Source organism: Vicia villosa, unplaced genomic scaffold (genome assembly GCF_029867415.1).
Source record: "Vicia villosa cultivar HV-30 ecotype Madison, WI unplaced genomic scaffold, Vvil1.0 ctg.000273F_1_1_1, whole genome shotgun sequence".
In the NCBI taxonomy this organism is placed as follows: domain Eukaryota; kingdom Viridiplantae; phylum Streptophyta; class Magnoliopsida; order Fabales; family Fabaceae; genus Vicia; species Vicia villosa.
This window is the reverse complement of record NW_026705113.1, coordinates 522,357-539,047: the sequence shown is the minus strand read 5'-3', so window position 1 is coordinate 539,047 and position 16,691 is coordinate 522,357. Positions and strand designations below refer to the sequence as shown.

Genomic DNA, 16,691 nt, shown 5'->3' with positions numbered 1-16,691 from the left:
CTTCTTGTTTTATTTATTTATTTATAGAAACTAAACCACATAAACTAAAATTTATTTATTTATAGAAACTAAATCACATAAACTAAAATTTATTTATTTATAGAAACTAAACCACGAAACTAAAATGAGGAATAAGATCTCGTAAAAAACAAAAAATAAGATCTAGTATAGTCCAAATCCAGAACATACATAAAAGATAGGCTATTGAGGATTTTATCTATCCATACTCCTACTACAAGAATAACGTAACAAAGAGAAATTTACTCAAATTCTTTAAGGTGAAAACTAGTCACGAATTTGATTCAATTTGGCTCAAAAAGAATTAGTTGGGCTTGAAACTTGATTGAGTTTGTTCAATTTTTTTTTTTTTTATAAATTTGAATTTGGTTCAACCAAAATTTGCAAACAATTTGATTCATCTCAATAATTCAAATTCGATTTAATTCAATGGTGGAGATGCATGAACCCGAGAAGATGCATGAGTCCGAGAAGTTGATGTCTCCGCCTCAATGGAACTAGAACCGATTGATGTCTGCGATGATCAAACTCTCTCCCTCAAAACTGATGCATGTTATGCAACTCTGTCGTGCCTCAATCTATCTTGATTATCAATCATAATGTTTATAATTAAACCACACAAGCATTATACAAATGAAACTCAATTTCATGAAGCCAAACAATGTAATTAAATAGAAAGAATCCGAAAATACATCTCCAGATTTTAGAAAAACTTTGAAAAAAAATTCGAAAATACATCTCCGTGATGTTCATACATTTGTGACATCTATGAATAAAATATAAGCTAATTTAGAAGGGACACATTTTGTAGCATTTCAAATCATTTTATTATTTTTGTTGTTAGTACAATTTTTATTGTTGGAACTAAATCTTTAGTAAAAAATATGTACCTTATTTTTTTTTTTTTTAAATTATCATTATTGCATGTTGTCATATTAGTAAAAGAAAATATCATTTAAAATTTGTAAAGTATAAGTTAATGTAATGTTTATATTAAATTTATAAAAGTTATTCATCTATAATAGATGTTTATAAAGAAAAATTAAGAGCACAAATAACATATTTGTCTAACAGTATAACGGTATAACTGTTGTAAAAAGTGGAAAAGGTTTCACACGTCAGTGACATGCGTAAGGAAAAGGGTGAGATTGACTAGGAAAGCCATCATAAGCAACATTAAATGCCACAACCATTTCTTTTTCATTAAACGATTAAGTTTTAATAACTAACTAACATTTTGATTTCTCTAGAATTGACTGACTGATAGCATAACACTCATGTGATACCTGAAGGTGTACCCAAAAATTCTCCTTCATGGTGCACCTATAATTGAGGGACTCACATTCCACAAAGGGACTTGACTCTAACTGACGAACTCCTTCTTAATTGAGAGATTCTCCCTCCACTAAGGGACTCGCCCCTAACTAAGGGGCCTGTTCATAACTACGGGATTCGCCCGAAAGGAATGAAAGGCTTAAAACTACGCGGAGGAGTGGCTTAATCAATTTTACCTTTACAAGTCCTCGTGCTTGAAAGACTGTGTAGTGTTATATTTGAAAATATCTGCAATAGGTGATACGAGGCTAGTCCTCATTAGGCGTACGCCCTAGTGTATATACACATTATCCTCACTCATTAGATGACTCGTCCAAGTGAGAAGACGTGTATGCAATCCGTAATCATGTGGGAAAGTAGTCGTGACCATGATTCATTGAGAAGTAGACAGTCAACAAATCTCATAGTCAAGTTGAGACGATTGCTACTTCTTAGGAGCCGTTGGATCCAACCCCATGACTCTCTCTCATATATATATATACACACACACACACACACAGTGGCGGAGCCAGGAAAAAAGAAAAGGAATGGCCGCTAAAGTAAAATAAAAATTATAAAGAAAAATGTAAATCATATTTCATAGAAAGCATTTAAGTTGAAATAAATATAAAGTTGATTATCAAAAAATTAAATAACATGACTTGAAAATACCTTATCATAAAGCTTTACGTGTTCCGAGTGACTTGAAATCTTCAATAATAGACTCAGAACTAATGTTTGCACTAATCTCCCTTTCAATATAAACTGTCATGCTATCTCTTAGAAACCCATCATCCATCTTATTTCTCAACTTAGTCTTGATAATTTTCATTGCTGAAAAAGACCTCTCAGTTGTTGCCGTAGAAACTGGAAGAGTCATGATAAGGCGAAGTAGCCTATCAATCAAGAAATAAATTTCAGCTTGTCCATTTTCCACCAAACATGAACATAGCTCTTGAATAGTTGATAAATTATTCAAATTTGATGCTTGGCGAGCAACAAATAGAAAATGCCGAAGTTGAAATTGCAAATTATTCTTCTCTTGATCACTAAAATCCATAGGATAATATTTTTCAACTAGAGAACAAATAGTATCAATGTTAAAAGCTTTATACTCATCCTTAGGAGACAAAGCACAAGAAAGAGTTAACAAATCCATTGCATGCTCACTAAATCTGCTATTCAACTCTTGTAATTGTTTGTCAATGGTAGTGAAAAAGATTTCAACTTTGAAGTAATGTTGAATTGTGACTTGATTTTCTTCAAGGCGAGATCGTCCAAATCTTGTTGCTGAATGAATATCATTAAGATCGGGAATCTCAATACCATGCTTTTCACAAAAAGATGTCATTGTACTAAACAATATATCCCAACCATTTTCTCTCAAGTCTTGAATAAAACTTTTTGTTGAACGAACCAAGTCCATGGCATTAACTACATCTTGATTTTGTTTTTGTAAGGCTTGACAAAGCATATCTGTTATCCCCATAATTTATTTCATCAAATGCAAAATAAATATAAAATCAAATGCCTTCAAGTAATTGTAAGAACTATCTGCATCCCCACGTGTAGCATAATTTCCCCTTTCTTTTGCAATTTTTTTTAAAACTGAACAAGTTTCTTTATACATGTTTATCAAGCTACAAATAAAATTGTAATGTGATCCCCAACGGGTATCTCCAGCTCGTTTCAAAGTACCAATTGGATTTGAACCTTTACCAGTTACAATCTCACCAATCTCTAACAAATGTGCAATCTCTTCTAATTAGAAATCTTGTAACTCATCATGGTGCTTAGTGGAAGAACAAACAACATTGACTACAAAAATCAGTTTATCAAAGAATTTATGAATTGGTTTGACTTCTCTTGATGCTATAACCAGGGCAAGTTGCAATCGATGAGCAAAACAATGAACATAGTATGCATAAGGACAATCCTTCATAAAGAGTGCTTGTAAACCATTCCATTCTCCTCTCATGTTGCTAGCACCATCATACCCTTGTCCGCGAATGCTAGACACATCAAGGTTATGTCGATAGAGTATATCACATATTGCTTCCTTAAGAGTTAAAGACGTGGTGTCTTTAACATGTGCCACATCAAAAAATCTCTCTTGTATTAAACCAACTTTATCAACAAATCTTAATACAAGAGCCATTTGTTCCTTTTTTGACTCATCGCGAGCTTCATCTACAACAATACAAAATTTGGAATCACCAATTTCCTCACGAATATGCTTTTTCACCCTACTAGAAAGAATTTGCAAGAGCTCTTTTTGAATTTGATGTGAGGTATATTTGAAATTTTGTGGAGCATTTTCCAACACAACTTTTGAAATTTCATCATTGTAAGATGCTAAAAGTTTTAACAATTCGAGAAAGTTACCTTGATTTCTTGAATTGCTAGTTTCATCGTGACCCCTTAAATCACAAGCTTGAAGTGTTAACCAACGAACAGTGTCAATTGAAGTTTTGAGACGAAGTCGGTTACTCATTCTTTGACTTGAACTTTGAACTTGAATAACATTTATGATATGACAATCTTGATTCAACAAGTCTTGACAAGCTTGCGTTGCATTGTTGTATGGCGAACATGGATCCATCCCTACGTGTTTAAGAAAGGAACAATGTTTTCCATTCCTAACTTTCTTCAAAGTTCTAAATCCCGTAAAAATGAAGACATGTGATCCGGGACGTCCACTTCGTTTTTTGCTAAAAAGGTAACAAGGTAAACAGTATGCAGCATCTTCGGATGGTGAATATTCTAACCAAGAGGGAAATATGCTAAACCAAGTGTGTTGAAACCTTCTTGGATGATCCGCATTACCGGACAAATGATAGTTGTCTAAATGAATTTGATATGGACCCCATTTTAGATAAGCTCTTTGTATTGCATCCACTTGATTTGGTGGATATTGCCAAATCAGACGACGCTTTCCAGGATCACATTCCAAAGAATTTTCAAACCCATGATGCTCTTCAATTCTTGGAATCTCAAGAATTGTTTCAGGTTCAAATGTCGGGATTATAATTTCTTCATCTCTATCCTCTCTTTCAATTTCACATGCTTTCCTCTTGAAAAAAGAATCAATTTTTCTATTATTCATCTTTATTTTTCTGATGAAAAAAATGAAACATAACAAAATGTCAAAAATTATCACACATAATAAAATGAAAAATAATAAAATGGCAAAAATTATCACACATAATAAAATCTAAAAAATTATCACACATAGTAAAATGAAACATAATAAAATGACAAAATTTATCACTACAGTATTGATACTGATACTTGAGACTTGAGGCAAAAATTATCACTACAATATTGTGACTTCAATTTTAGTTACAATCACTCAAACTTGACACTTTATAATCTTTGCTCTACTAAACTTTTTTCCCTAAATCTAATACTTTCATTCTTAATAAAATTATCATTCAAAGTGCAATTAACAATCACAAATTACATATAAAGCAACAAAATAGAATAGTATTTCATCTTTCAACTAAACTTAATCAAGTTCCAAAATTACAAAATATATATATATATATATATATATATATATATATATATATATATATATATATATATATATATATATATATATATATATATATATATATATATATATATATATATATATATATATATATATATATATATATATATATATATATATATATAGAATCTCCCTAAATCAGCTTCTAATTACAATCAAGTTTCAACATTAAAAAAATACTAACATCTAAAGATTTAAAAAAGGCAGAAACTCCCTAAATCACAAATACAACATTTTAGAAATCTAAAAAATGTCTCAGTAAGTACCCCTAAAAACACAATACAGAGAAATCAAAAACCAATCTTCAGCATCCCTTAATGATTATTCAGAACTCAGAAGTCTAACCATTTTCAAAGAAGAAGAAGATGAAAACCTTAAAAATACAAAATTGACAAAGGAAGAAGAAGACCTTTTTTATTTAAGAATATTGCAATGATTCCTCCAGCAACCACGGCAACAAGTCGGCAACGTCCACTCGATGGGCAGATGGAAGTAGTCGTCTCGTTTTCGTGAATCGCTTCTGTGTTTCTTTAACCGTTTCTTTTGTGAAAGAGTGAAGGAAAATAAAAAAAGAAATGAAATTTAACTCAAAATGAGGGCATTTTAGTATTTTCCTCTATATATAAAAAATATTAAAAAAAATAAAAGGGGTGGCCATGGCCTTCCCCTGTACCAATCTGTTAAATAGAAAACACCTTCGGGAACTTACTCTCACCCCAAAAAATCACTAAACTCTTTAAGACTACCAACTTAGGGTTGAAGATAGTAAGTGTGTGGGGGGTAAAGATAGTAACAGTTAAACCATTAAAGATGAGTCCCATCAAACCTAACAATAAGTACGTATCCACGCGGCCCAAATTATATATCTCGCAAAAAACTGTCAAACGATGTCGTTAGACGGAATCTTCCCCGTTTCTGAGAGCTGAGCCACGGTAGAGGAAGTTTCAAAAATGGTCAAAATTGCGAAAGCGTGGCACATGAAGTTTCCGTTACACAGTCCTCTGCTAATGACATTCCACACCATTCCATCATCATCTTTCTCCACGTCCTCCACTAAGCGCGTGGGCACGCACAGCGGAACCTTCCACTGCGACGAAGCCCTCGCTTGCTTCATGCTCCGCCTTTCCAAACTCTTCTCCGGTGCCGATATAGTTAGAACCAGAGACCCGAAGCTTCTCGAATCGTTGGACGCCGTAGTTGACGTCGGAAGCGCTTACGACCCGATACGACACCGTTACGACCATCATCAAAAGGACTTTTACCAGGTTTTCGGTCCAGGCTTCGCAACTAAGCTCAGTAGCGCCGGACTTGTCTATAAGGTCTTTCTTCAATTCTAATTCAGTTACTGATTTCCTTTCTTCATTATCAGTCAAAACCTAATTGATTATTCATTCGTTATATACTGTAGCATTTTGGATTGGAGATAATTGGAAATGTGCTTTGTCTTGATGAAGATCATCCTCATGTACACCAGTTATATCCAGCTATATACAGAAACTTTATAGAGGTAGATAATTTTATACTATGCATTCACATTTTAGTGCTTGAAAGCTTGGATTTGAAAATTAGTGAAATAGTTTTAAATTGCTTCTGTTTGTGAAAATGCTGTTTTGTTTTTCAGTCAGTTGATGCTCTGGATAATGGAGTGAATCAATATGATTTGGACGAATCTCCGAAATATGTAATCAACACAGGCTTGGGATCGAGAATAAAACGGTTGAATTTGGACTGGACGGATTCTAATCAGTCATCTGATGCAGAAAATGAGGCTTTTCATAGGGCAATGGCTCTGGCTGGTGGTGAATTTTTGGAGGTGAGACTGTTTTGGAATGTCCATGTTTGTTTGATTTCTGTTGTTCACGGCGTTTAACTGCTTACGCTCAACTAAAATCATGGTTACAGAATGTGAATTATTATGCAAAATCATGGTTGCCGGCGCGGTCTATTGTTATGGAGTGTCTTGCTGCAAGAGAAACTATTGATTCCAGTGGGGAGATTATGAAACTAAATCGGTCTTGTCCTGTAAGTTAAGCTCACAAACTATTTAATCAACTTGACACACCTTTTTAATAATTGTTGTAATAAGTTTTCTCTTCTTACCAATCAAAGGGTATATAATAATCTTTGCTGGGGAAAGTAAAATTTGGTTTTAGCTTTTGGATATCCTTTGAAGTATTTTTTTCTCACTTTTCTCACTTGTTCCACAGTGGAAATTTCACATACATGAGCTCGAGGAGGAAATGAAAATAAATCCTTCCATCAAATATGTTATTTACCAGGTAGATATGTTTGGCTGAGTTAATCAATCAATCTCAAATTTTATATAAGCATCCATCATTATCAGCATCCCCTCCCTCCCAACAAAACCCACACAATAGTTTATTTTCAAGTTCATCATAACCAATGTCACTTGTAAACTTCAAAAGTGTTCTTTATTTTTTTATTCAATTGTAAATTACTACTTCATGTGTGATTTATGTGATACACGATTCATAATTTTAGGATGATAGGAGTGAGAAATGGAGACTACAGGCAGTAGCAATTTCACCAGCTAGATTTGAGAGCAGAAAACCACTACCATATCTTTGGAGGGGTTTGGAAAATGACAGGCTATCTGAGGTTGCTGGAATTCCAGGTTGTACTTTTGTGCACATGAGTGGTTTTATTGGAGGAAATCTAAGTTATGACGGTGCTCTGGCAATGGCAAAAGCATCTTTAAGGGCTTAGGAAATTGCAGGTTAAGCAAATACCTTTCTCCTCTGCATGGTTTTTCTTCTTTTGAATTGGATTATGTACGTAAGGATTAGATGGCAATGGAACCATAAATGCTTGATTGCTAAGATTGTGTTTTAGTTCAATTGGTATGCTTTAGTAGTTCCAAAGCATGTTTCACGTACATCAGTGGATTGCAAACTGCTGATAAGTGATAATATGATGCTGATAAATAGACCCTCTCACGCCAAAGCTATGGAGGCAATCTTTAGAAAATGTAACAGGGCATTTTTTTCTCATGCTAAATTTTTACACCAGTTCAATGATTACATTTCAATTCATCCGTTCTGTTCTTTGTATGCATTTATCAGCATCCTCATTATGGTCAAAACTAGGTCCAGGATTCTCTGCATGCACAATGTTAGCAATGAATTCACTCCTCTGAAACAGTTGGTAGATCCTCTTTAAACCACCTGTAAAGCCCACCTTCTAGATGGAAGACATTGGCGTAACCATTTAGGACCAACAAGTAAGCTGCTATTAGAGACCTGTGAAATTGCAAAAAAACGGATCTTTAGTGCATCAGATCAATCATTTGAATATATGTATGCTACATGCAGCTTTCGGCTATATCACTTTCTTTGATCTTACATCCATGCAATCCAAGTTATTACTGACACCTTCCATTGTGTAATTTAGCTGTTGAATAACTAATTTGTCTTGTTATTACTTTAAATAACTAATAACTTGGTAGGATGGCTTACAATATATGAATGTCATTTGCCACGTTTTCTTAATATTTAAATGTCTCTGAATCTGATGTTGGATGGAAAGTGCAAACTCATTCATGAGTAAAATTGTATGCATGCAAAGTGAAAACAGACCGATTTCATAAACTGTTGCCAACCTGTTTTGGACTGTGTATTACAGCATATATGAGCTAAATTGAAAAGCAGAACACAGGAAAGGGGGAGAGATAATTTAATACCTAGATTGTTGACCTTCTGGCAGATTTTGTGTTGGTTTCATTGTTCCCCCTGCTGAGCAAGCTACTATTATCTTTGCATTTTTATCTAATTTTTCCTCAACAGCTGCCAGCATGTATCAAAAATTTAGTTTTCGAAAACAAGAAATGCTTGAATTCAAGAAATGCACGGTGAGTCAAATTCATCTTACACTTGATAAACTCAGGGTTCTCTTCTGTTCCAGAGAAAATACCAAAAAATGCAAATGCAGCACGTCTGGCAATGTCCCAGGCTGTCCACTCTTTTATAAGCCTGTATATTTGCACATTAATTGCATCTGCGGGATGAGCCTGCAGTGATCATAGCCAATTCCATCAGTTTTTTCTTCTTCTTAGCATCCCATATATCAGTCACTATCCACTGATCAAAAGTAGAAAGAACAAGAGGTGCACAGAAAAAATGCAACATGATTGAACAGGCACATTGAAGTTGAAAAAAAAGCTTCTAAAACATGTTTGCTAACCTCCTTGAACTCTGCTTCTGGCCTTACATCAAGAATCACAAATTTATTTTCTTTCTGAAGGCGCAGAGCTTCCTTTGGTTCCACACTTTTTACCTGCAATTTTAAATCAAATATAAACATGCATGTGATATAAACATAATCATATTTTCTTAGATTTTACCCACAGACTTGATGTGTATGTTAATCTTAGTTGTATTGTCAAACTTGTTTGACTACATAGTTCATTTCCCCTCTGTATCTTTGTCCTTGTTTCCATTACTCTATAATCTCTGGCACTTTGTCTCTTTCTCGTTAGCTTGCAGCTCCTTGCTTTTTATTAGTGATCTATGCAATTATTCTTAGTTTGAAATGTAATTTCAAGCTATTGTAATTTCAAGCTATTGTATTATCTTGAAATTTCAGTGTGCTCATAAATATAAATGCTAAAGATGCAAGTGTGCTTATTTGTGCATTCAGGAATGTAAGTGTGACAGAGAAGTGGAGCTTTACCCTTTTCTGCAGCAGTAATTCTCGCTTAACCTTCCACTCTTCTTCAGCTATTACCTCCAAAAAAGGAAGTAAAATTAAGGTTCTATCACATCTTCCAAGTGCTAGGACAATTTAATCCAGTAAGAGTACAACTCAGAAAGATACCTGGTGTTTTCGCTTGTTTTGTGGCTGCACTCTGGATTGTTAGTCCTCTTGCAATGTTCTGTTGGTGAAATCTCTGAGAAGTGGGTTTGTATGATCTCACTCTTACACACCATGAATTATGATCACGAGTACCTTCTATAGAAGGTACCCAGGATTGTAAATATGATGTGGATGAATATTGTAGAGCAGTTGATGTAAAAGCCGTCATGCTTTGAAGCTCAATTTCAACACAAATCAGATATTTAAGAGTAAATAGTTAATTGAATGGAAGTACTTGGGTTGCGCCTGTTGTCAAGTGAGCTCTATGGTTTGTTAGTGAGAAATGTGCATCGAGTATTGTGGATATTTTGGGCACAAAATCTGAATTTGTGGTCGATGTTTTAGGAATCTTATGCTATTTGGATATCCTTATTATCATCATTTTTGTCTTCTTTTGTTCTCTTTCATTTCCTTACCTTGACACGTAATTTTTAGATAATTATTATGTCTTTTGGTATAAGCGTTTAAATGTTTTGTCCATCCCTGCTGTCACATACCTAGTACTTTTTTAAAGGAAATTCTAGTACTTTCTGGGTCTTAAAATGTTTGGTATTTTTTTAATCAACATAAGGAAAATTTTACTTCCTACCCCTACATTTGCCCTTCTACCCCAACAATCATATTTTTTTGACGAAATTACCCTTACATAAATAGGAAATTTTTTTCTCATTTTTCACTTTTTACTGATCTTGAACAAACACTCTCCTTTTATCTGTACGAAACACAAACCGGAACACCTTGGAAAACTCTTCCGGTTCATTAACTTTCCAAACCGGAACACATTTGGTAAGTGGTCCGGTTCAGAAAAATACTTCACGGAACACTTTTGGTTTCTGTTCCGGTGCGTTCGCTTCCAAACCGGAACACAATTTGGAACTCTTCCGGTTTGTTGCCTATGATACCGGAACGCTTTTGAAATCTGTTCCGGTTTGTTTTCATCTCCACCGGAACCCTTTTGAAAACTGTTCCGGTTTAGCTCAGTTGCAAACCGGAACCCTTTTTGGAACTGTTCCGGTTTGGTTTTTTTTATTTTTTTTTTAATTTTTTTTTTTTAAATTTTTTTTTCAGGAAAATGCGTACACTTGGACCAGACGGGAGACCACATTCCCGCCGCCGCCGCGACGAAGCTGGTTCCTCTAACCCACCACCACAGCCAGTTGGATATCCTGGTGGACCATCAGATTTATCTTTACTTGTTCGATATCAAGACCATGTTGCTCGCCGGTTATGGTACGGAGAGGTAAGTAAAAATTATTTGATTTATTTTAAATAGAATTTATTATTATATCTTCTAATGTAGTTTTTTTATTTATTTTCAGGAAAGAGGCTCTAAAAAGGAGCTTAAAGTTGCTGGGCACGGGACGAAGCTCCAGGAGAGAGTGCCTCAGCAGCTCCCACCTGAGATTGAGGCTATCGTGTCTAAGTCAGGTCTGGCTTCTCTTCAGAGAACTAGCCTGACCAAGATAGACGTTAATCTCGTCTCAGCATTTGTGGAGAGGTGGCATGTTGAGACTTCGTCATTTCACATGCCATTTGGTGAAATGACGATTACTTTAGATGATGTTGCGTGCTTGCTCCATTTGCCTATCAATGGTATGTTCTGGTATCCTGATGAGCATGTCACAGAGCAGGTGGCTGTTGATCTTGGCTGTGAGTTATTGGGAGTGGATAGACATGCCATGGCTGTACATGTGCGTTCTTGCAGGGGAGCTTATTACTCACTGCAGTGGCTGTATGACAGATTCGTGCAGTACCGTGCTGCTGGTAGTTGGACTTACGCGACCAGGGCATATCTGATGATGTTGGTAGGTTCTACCATTTTTGCGGATAAGACATTTACCCTGGTTGAGGCCCGATATTTGCTATTGTTTAGAGATCTACGTGGGCTTGGTTCATACAGTTGGGCATCAGCGGCACTGGCCACTCTTTATCGCCACCTTGGGGATGCATCTATGTTTAGTTGCAAGCAGCTCGGTGGATATCCTACTCTTCTACAGGTATTTATGTTATTTTTAATTAATTATATGTTTATTCATATATTATAATTTATATTATTTTATATATATATATATATATATATATATATATATATATATAAACATTGGTATTAATGAATATCATTTAATTTATTTGTTAACAGTGTTGGATACATGAGTACTTTCCTACTCTGGGAAGGAAAGGAGAAAATTGGCGGTCAGACAACCAAGGGCTTCCGAGGGCGATGAGATGGTTCTACAGACAGGGGGCCATCAAGGTGGATGCATATAGACCGATATTGGATGAGCTGACACCTACAGACGTCATATGGCGTCCATTCGAGGATCATCGACCTCATATTGCTTTTAACGAGCTATCTTTATACAGAGGTTTCCTTGTTTGGGGTGACATACATGTGTTGTACTTACCCGATAGGTGTCTTCGCCAGTTTGGTATTCGCCAGTATATCCCGCCTGCACCTCCTGCTGATACGCTCAGCAACGATGAGATTGCTGTGGAGTGGATTGGTTATCACCAGAGCGTGACAGATGTGATTAGAGGTACGGAGGCGGTGGGATACCCTCATGAGACGGTGGATGGATATTTAGAGTGGTATTACCGTGTGTCTCATCCTCAGGTTGTGCCGCCCCCACCTAGTGAGCGTAGAGAGGTTCCAGTTCCTGTCTTTAATGCAGGACCAGCTGATCCAGATTGGGCTCGTGCCTCCACACTGGTTCGCCGTTATCTCCGGCAGGTAGAGGCCGAGGAGGATGATGTCGCGTATGCTGACTTATTTGAGGTGTTGCGCATCGCCGATGAGCATTGACTATGTTATATTTTATTTTAGATATTACATTTTGGATAATTTTATGGTGCATTCTGGATTATATTTTGGATTCTATAGTTGATTTTAGTCTTTTGTTTTATTCTATATTTTATTGTATATTTTGGATTATATTTTATTCTATAGTTTAGATTCTATTTGGATAAGATATCTTATTTGGATAAGATATTATGTGGATAAGATATTGTGCGGATAAGATTGCCCTCATGGCCTATAAATAGGACCTCCTAGTGTTGACACAAAATATCATATTTTTCAGAATGTCTCTTGGTAATTTTATGGTTGACACAATTGTTTTCTATACTGGAACTAAGGAACCCATGAAGCTTTCAATACCTAACGATTGCGGGAGACTCGAGTCACTTAAAAGTTGGGTGAAAGAAGAGTTGCCAGAAACTGATAACCGAGTGGTGACTAAAATCTGGTATCGTGAAAATTGGAACATGGATGTTGATGGAAGGATAAGTTATAATATTGTGGAGTTGAAATGTGAGGATGTTCTGAAGATGCTGGTGCGCCCAGAATCGTCTGCAAGAGTCTAATGCTTTAATGTTTTATGTTATTGTTATCATGTTCTATGTTTTAATGTTCTATGTTATTGTTATCATGTTTTAATATTCTATGTTATTGTTATCATGTTTTAATGTTCTATATTCAATGTTATAATAATTTAGTGTTTTTTTGTAAATAAAATAAAAACTTCTAAGATGTAAATAAAATAACTCAATCTAAGACGTTTTTAGTTAAAATATTACATATAAATTAAAGTCACTTAATTAATCTATATTAACACGTGATGGTAACATAGGCGTAAGATGATGCCAATGTTGAAGACGTCCAGCAAATCCTAACATCCAAGATGTCGCCACTTGAAGACGAAACTTCATCCAATCTACCGTGACGGGTGGCAGCGGGAAGCCTTCTTTCATATTAACCTGATTTCATGACATAAAAATAATTAACAAAGTAATTAAATAAGTAATTATATAAGTAATTAAATAAGTAATTAAATAAGTAATTAAATAAAATATATATAAAGGTTACCCGAAGATAATGATTCCTGTTGACAAGGCCAATGCAATATGTAGGAGCACTTGGAGAAAATGTTGTTGTCATAGGAAAAAAGGTCAAGCAAGGGTTACCAAGCAGCACAAGAATAATGTTATACCGATTCGCTATCAAATAACCCATCTCTGGTAGTGTCAACCATTTCTCCGGTGGTTGAAAACCAACATGATCTATCAACAATCCATTTCTCACTTCGGATAAACTTAGACCGAACAATCTCTCATATAAGTCCTTCTTTTCTCTTAATTCCATGTCCAAGTCACGACGAACCATTGCCCAACCATCCTCACTATACCCATGCCACGAAGCAATTGCTCTAAATCCACAATTACCATCTGCTACAACATTAACAATCTCGGTAATATATGGCCTAATATGACAAGGAAACTGAAGAGTGAAATCCTCATCCTTTGCTTGTGATTGCTTCTTTGATTGTGATTGCTTCCTGGAAGTTTGTGATGCTTGCGATTGTTTTTGTGAACATTGAGACGCCTGATCAGCATACTCAAAACCTGAAGGATCCCTATAAACATCATACCCAACTGGTTTCTTCCCTTTCCTCTTCACTCCGCCTTTAGTTTTTATTTTCTCAGGTGGTGGACACAATGAAGTCGTTGTGGGATATGCAATTTCACAAACCCTACTTTTCAATGCTCTTTTTCCAACAACATCTAGTGATTTAAACCTTCTCCACAATTCATCAATTGCATTATTCATATCAACCTCCGAACCAGCTTCCTCATCTAAAGGCAAGTCACCTTCCATAGATAGTATCCTCCATTGAAGATGAACACTTTCTATTTGTAATGGGATTCCAACAACAATCGATCTTCCCATCTCACAAGCACAAGGTAGCCCATAACTTGTTCTCATAGTACAACCACATGTTTCCCTACTATTTAACACATAATCAAGCCTCGATAACTCTTCTGCAATGCGTCTCAAAGCAGCTCTCGATACTGAACCACGCAAATTATCATAAAATGGACTAATGTGTGCGTGCTCAACCTCATAAAAACTTTTTTGAAACGAAGCTCGAATGTTACCTATTTGGATTTTTAGGTTAGAATTCATAGCTTCCCAAACTTTGACCATGTCACCAAGGCTGTTTCCTAACATCTGCTTTAGCTTCCAATGTGCAGATTCAACCCTAAAATAAACAAAGAAGGTATAAACATATAATATTCCAAAAATTAATACTAAATAAATATTTTAAGAATTATGACATACCGATTTGTCGTGGTGTTACCAAAATGAAGCACTTGATTAATCCATGCGCCTACAAATCTTTGCCTATGTGGGATCAACCAAGTGTTCTTCACGTAATCGAGGAAGTTAGTACAAGCAAAGCATGCTTGTTCAAGATATTGCAACCGTACACCATACTCAACCTCATTACTAGCCCATACAACATCTTTCCACAATGTGCCTATCGTCTCTCGCATGTCTTTCATCACATATTCCTTGCATTTCATCCCAACATTTTGGTTAATATGAAAGCGACATAGCAAGTTATGCGTCGTAGGAAAAACAACTTCAACTGCTTTCATCAAAGCAAGATCTCTATCCGTCAAAATCACTTGTGGAACCACATCTTTCTTCACAAACAATTGCTTCAGCTTATCCAAGACCCAAATATAACTCTCTGTCTGCTCACACTCCATATAAGCAAATGCAACCGCAAATGTCAACTCGGTCGATGTCATACCAACTATTTCAAACAGAGGTTGTCTATATTTGTTGGTCTTATAAGTGGCGTCCATAATCAAGACAGTAGGAAAAAGATTCAGCAACTTTACCGAATCTGGATGTGCCCAAAAAATATCTCTCACAACTTCACAATCATCCCGTTTCCTACTCCAATAAACATAGTTCGCCTCCTCTATAAGCTTAAGCAAATGTTGTATCTCACTTCTTGGACCTCTTATCTCCGCTTCAATCACACTTTTATGCTTGTATATTTGCGTGATCCGAGTGACGTTCTCAGGATCTCGCTCTTGCAAGGAAGTCAATATGTGTCTAGGCGGAACATGTCTCTTTGTCAAATCAGCAACATGCTGCTTCTCATCTGTTGTCAACCTACCAACAAATGAATGGCCTTCTAATCTATCTGGTAAACCATGATTATGAACTCCACATTTTACATCAACCTTCCATCCAGACCCATCTTTTGCCGGAGTCGATCTGATTTTGAATGGACATCCACATCTCTTAGTAGCACTTTGAGTCTCACTTTTATCCTTATATTTTCCACCTTTATCGCACGCAAATATAACTTTGTTACTTCTTCCTCTTTTGCCTGTTTCAGTGTCTGAACGCGCTATGATAACAGTCACTTTATTGTTGATTCCGGTCTCTTTAACCCAGCGGATAACTTCTTCCCGTGTGACAAATCTCTGTGAAGTTGTGAAAACATCAGTGGTATCTATAGCTGTCTCGTTTTTCCGACAAATTTGGAGCGGAACTTCCATACCTACAAAAAAAAAACCAAAAATTTAAAAATACAAAATGCGTTCCGGAACAGTTTTCCAATCTGTTCCGGTTTGATATCAAGTTCACCGGATCACTTTTCAAAACCGTTCCGGTTTGATTACAAATGCACCGGAACACTTTGCTTATCTGTTCCGGTTTGATTTTCGTATTACCGGAACAGTTTTAGAATGTCTTCCGGGAAGAAAAAAAAGCAAACCGGATGACTTGTATAATGTGTTCCGGTTTGTTAATTTGTGAACCGGATGACTTACCATAAGTGTTCCGAATTGAAGGTGCGTAGGGGTGCAGATTTGAATTTTTTTGACTTTTTAGATGAATGGTAAAAAGTAAAATGGTAAAATGGTTATTAACTATTGAGGGTAAAGTTGACATTTTTACAAAATTGTAGGGGTAGAAGGGCAATTGTAGGGGTACGAAGTAAAATTTTCCAACATAAGATATAATTCTAGGTGAAGACTATATTACTTACCCACTTTAAAAAGTCGGGTAAAATTGTACCAAAAAAAGTTGAATAAAATTACTCAAACTGATGTGTCATCTCATAATTCA

The 16,691-nt window shown here is 35.7% G+C and overlaps 4 protein-coding genes and 1 pseudogene across 6 annotated transcripts; 2 read left to right on the top strand and 3 right to left on the bottom strand.

The window, feature by feature from the left end:
* Window positions 1-2,008: 2,008 nt before the first annotated feature.
* On the bottom strand, window positions 2,009-4,438 carry LOC131626169 (uncharacterized; annotated as a pseudogene).
* Window positions 4,439-5,615: 1,177 nt separating this feature from the next.
* Window positions 5,616-10,126, top strand: LOC131626162 (uncharacterized). Of its 2 annotated transcripts, XM_058896994.1 has the most exons (7): window positions 5,616-6,207; window positions 6,297-6,395; window positions 6,510-6,701; window positions 6,791-6,910; window positions 7,096-7,167; window positions 7,391-7,625; window positions 9,545-10,126. In XM_058896994.1, the coding sequence occupies exons 1-6, from the start codon at window positions 5,839-5,841 to the stop codon at window positions 7,613-7,615; spliced, it is 1,077 nt and encodes a 358-aa protein (XP_058752977.1). In that variant the 5' UTR covers window positions 5,616-5,838; the 3' UTR covers window positions 7,616-7,625; window positions 9,545-10,126. The 2 variants fall into 2 exon arrangements, with proteins under 2 accessions (XP_058752977.1, XP_058752976.1); XM_058896993.1 differs by having other exon boundaries at window positions 7,391-10,126.
* On the bottom strand, window positions 7,868-9,929 carry LOC131626163 (rhodanese-like domain-containing protein 14, chloroplastic). The gene is made up of 6 exons (XM_058896995.1): window positions 9,722-9,929; window positions 9,578-9,624; window positions 9,089-9,181; window positions 8,777-8,915; window positions 8,589-8,691; window positions 7,868-8,148 (listed from the first exon to the last, which is right to left on the bottom strand). The coding sequence occupies exons 1-6, from the start codon at window positions 9,927-9,929 to the stop codon at window positions 8,034-8,036; spliced, it is 705 nt and encodes a 234-aa protein (XP_058752978.1). The 3' UTR covers window positions 7,868-8,033.
* A 124-nt stretch (window positions 10,127-10,250) lies between the features above and the next one.
* On the top strand, window positions 10,251-13,222 carry LOC131626161 (protein MAIN-LIKE 1-like). The gene is made up of 3 exons (XM_058896992.1): window positions 10,251-11,000; window positions 11,080-11,757; window positions 11,901-13,222. The coding sequence occupies exons 1-3, from the start codon at window positions 10,833-10,835 to the stop codon at window positions 12,561-12,563; spliced, it is 1,509 nt and encodes a 502-aa protein (XP_058752975.1). The 5' UTR covers window positions 10,251-10,832; the 3' UTR covers window positions 12,564-13,222.
* Window positions 13,223-13,330: 108 nt separating this feature from the next.
* Window positions 13,331-16,398, bottom strand: LOC131626152 (PKS-NRPS hybrid synthetase cheA-like). Of its 2 annotated transcripts, XM_058896980.1 has the most exons (4): window positions 14,880-16,398; window positions 14,696-14,799; window positions 13,626-14,608; window positions 13,331-13,516 (listed from the first exon to the last, which is right to left on the bottom strand). In XM_058896980.1, exons 1-4 carry the CDS (start codon window positions 16,118-16,120, stop codon window positions 13,358-13,360), a joined length of 2,487 nt encoding a protein of 828 aa, XP_058752963.1. In that variant the 5' UTR covers window positions 16,121-16,398; the 3' UTR covers window positions 13,331-13,357. The 2 variants fall into 2 exon arrangements, with proteins under 2 accessions (XP_058752963.1, XP_058752962.1); XM_058896979.1 differs by having other exon boundaries at window positions 13,626-14,799; window positions 14,880-16,397.
* Between the last annotated feature and the right edge of the window lie 293 nt (window positions 16,399-16,691).

What these genes read in the sequence shown, in the direction of transcription:
- LOC131626162 (XM_058896994.1), top strand. Translation starts at nt 5,839, where the DNA reads ATGGTCAAAATTGCGAAAGCGTGGCACATGAAGTTTCCGTTACACAGT. An exon ending in CTGGTGGTGAATTTTTGGAG is followed by an intron (nt 6,702 to 6,790) that starts GTGAGACTGTTT and finishes TCATGGTTACAG; the next exon opens with AATGTGAATTATTATGCAAA. An exon ending in TCAAATATGTTATTTACCAG is followed by an intron (nt 7,168 to 7,390) that starts GTAGATATGTTT and finishes TCATAATTTTAG; the next exon opens with GATGATAGGAGTGAGAAATG.
- LOC131626163 (XM_058896995.1), bottom strand. Translation starts at nt 9,929, where the DNA reads ATGACGGCTTTTACATCAACTGCTCTACAATATTCATCCACATCATAT. An exon ending in CAGAAGCAGAGTTCAAGGAG is followed by an intron (nt 8,916 to 9,088) that starts GTTAGCAAACAT and finishes TGATCACTGCAG; the next exon opens with GCTCATCCCGCAGATGCAAT. An exon ending in CCAGAAGGTCAACAATCTAG is followed by an intron (nt 8,149 to 8,588) that starts GTATTAAATTAT and finishes GCAATTTCACAG; the next exon opens with GTCTCTAATAGCAGCTTACT.
- LOC131626161 (XM_058896992.1), top strand. Translation starts at nt 10,833, where the DNA reads ATGCGTACACTTGGACCAGACGGGAGACCACATTCCCGCCGCCGCCGC. An exon ending in GCCGGTTATGGTACGGAGAG is followed by an intron (nt 11,001 to 11,079) that starts GTAAGTAAAAAT and finishes ATTTATTTTCAG; the next exon opens with GAAAGAGGCTCTAAAAAGGA. An exon ending in GATATCCTACTCTTCTACAG is followed by an intron (nt 11,758 to 11,900) that starts GTATTTATGTTA and finishes ATTTGTTAACAG; the next exon opens with TGTTGGATACATGAGTACTT.
- LOC131626152 (XM_058896979.1), bottom strand. Translation starts at nt 16,120, where the DNA reads ATGGAAGTTCCGCTCCAAATTTGTCGGAAAAACGAGACAGCTATAGAT. An exon ending in GGTAACACCACGACAAATCG is followed by an intron (nt 14,800 to 14,879) that starts GTATGTCATAAT and finishes TGTTTATTTTAG; the next exon opens with GGTTGAATCTGCACATTGGA. An exon ending in ACAGGAATCATTATCTTCGG is followed by an intron (nt 13,517 to 13,625) that starts GTAACCTTTATA and finishes TCATGAAATCAG; the next exon opens with GTTAATATGAAAGAAGGCTT.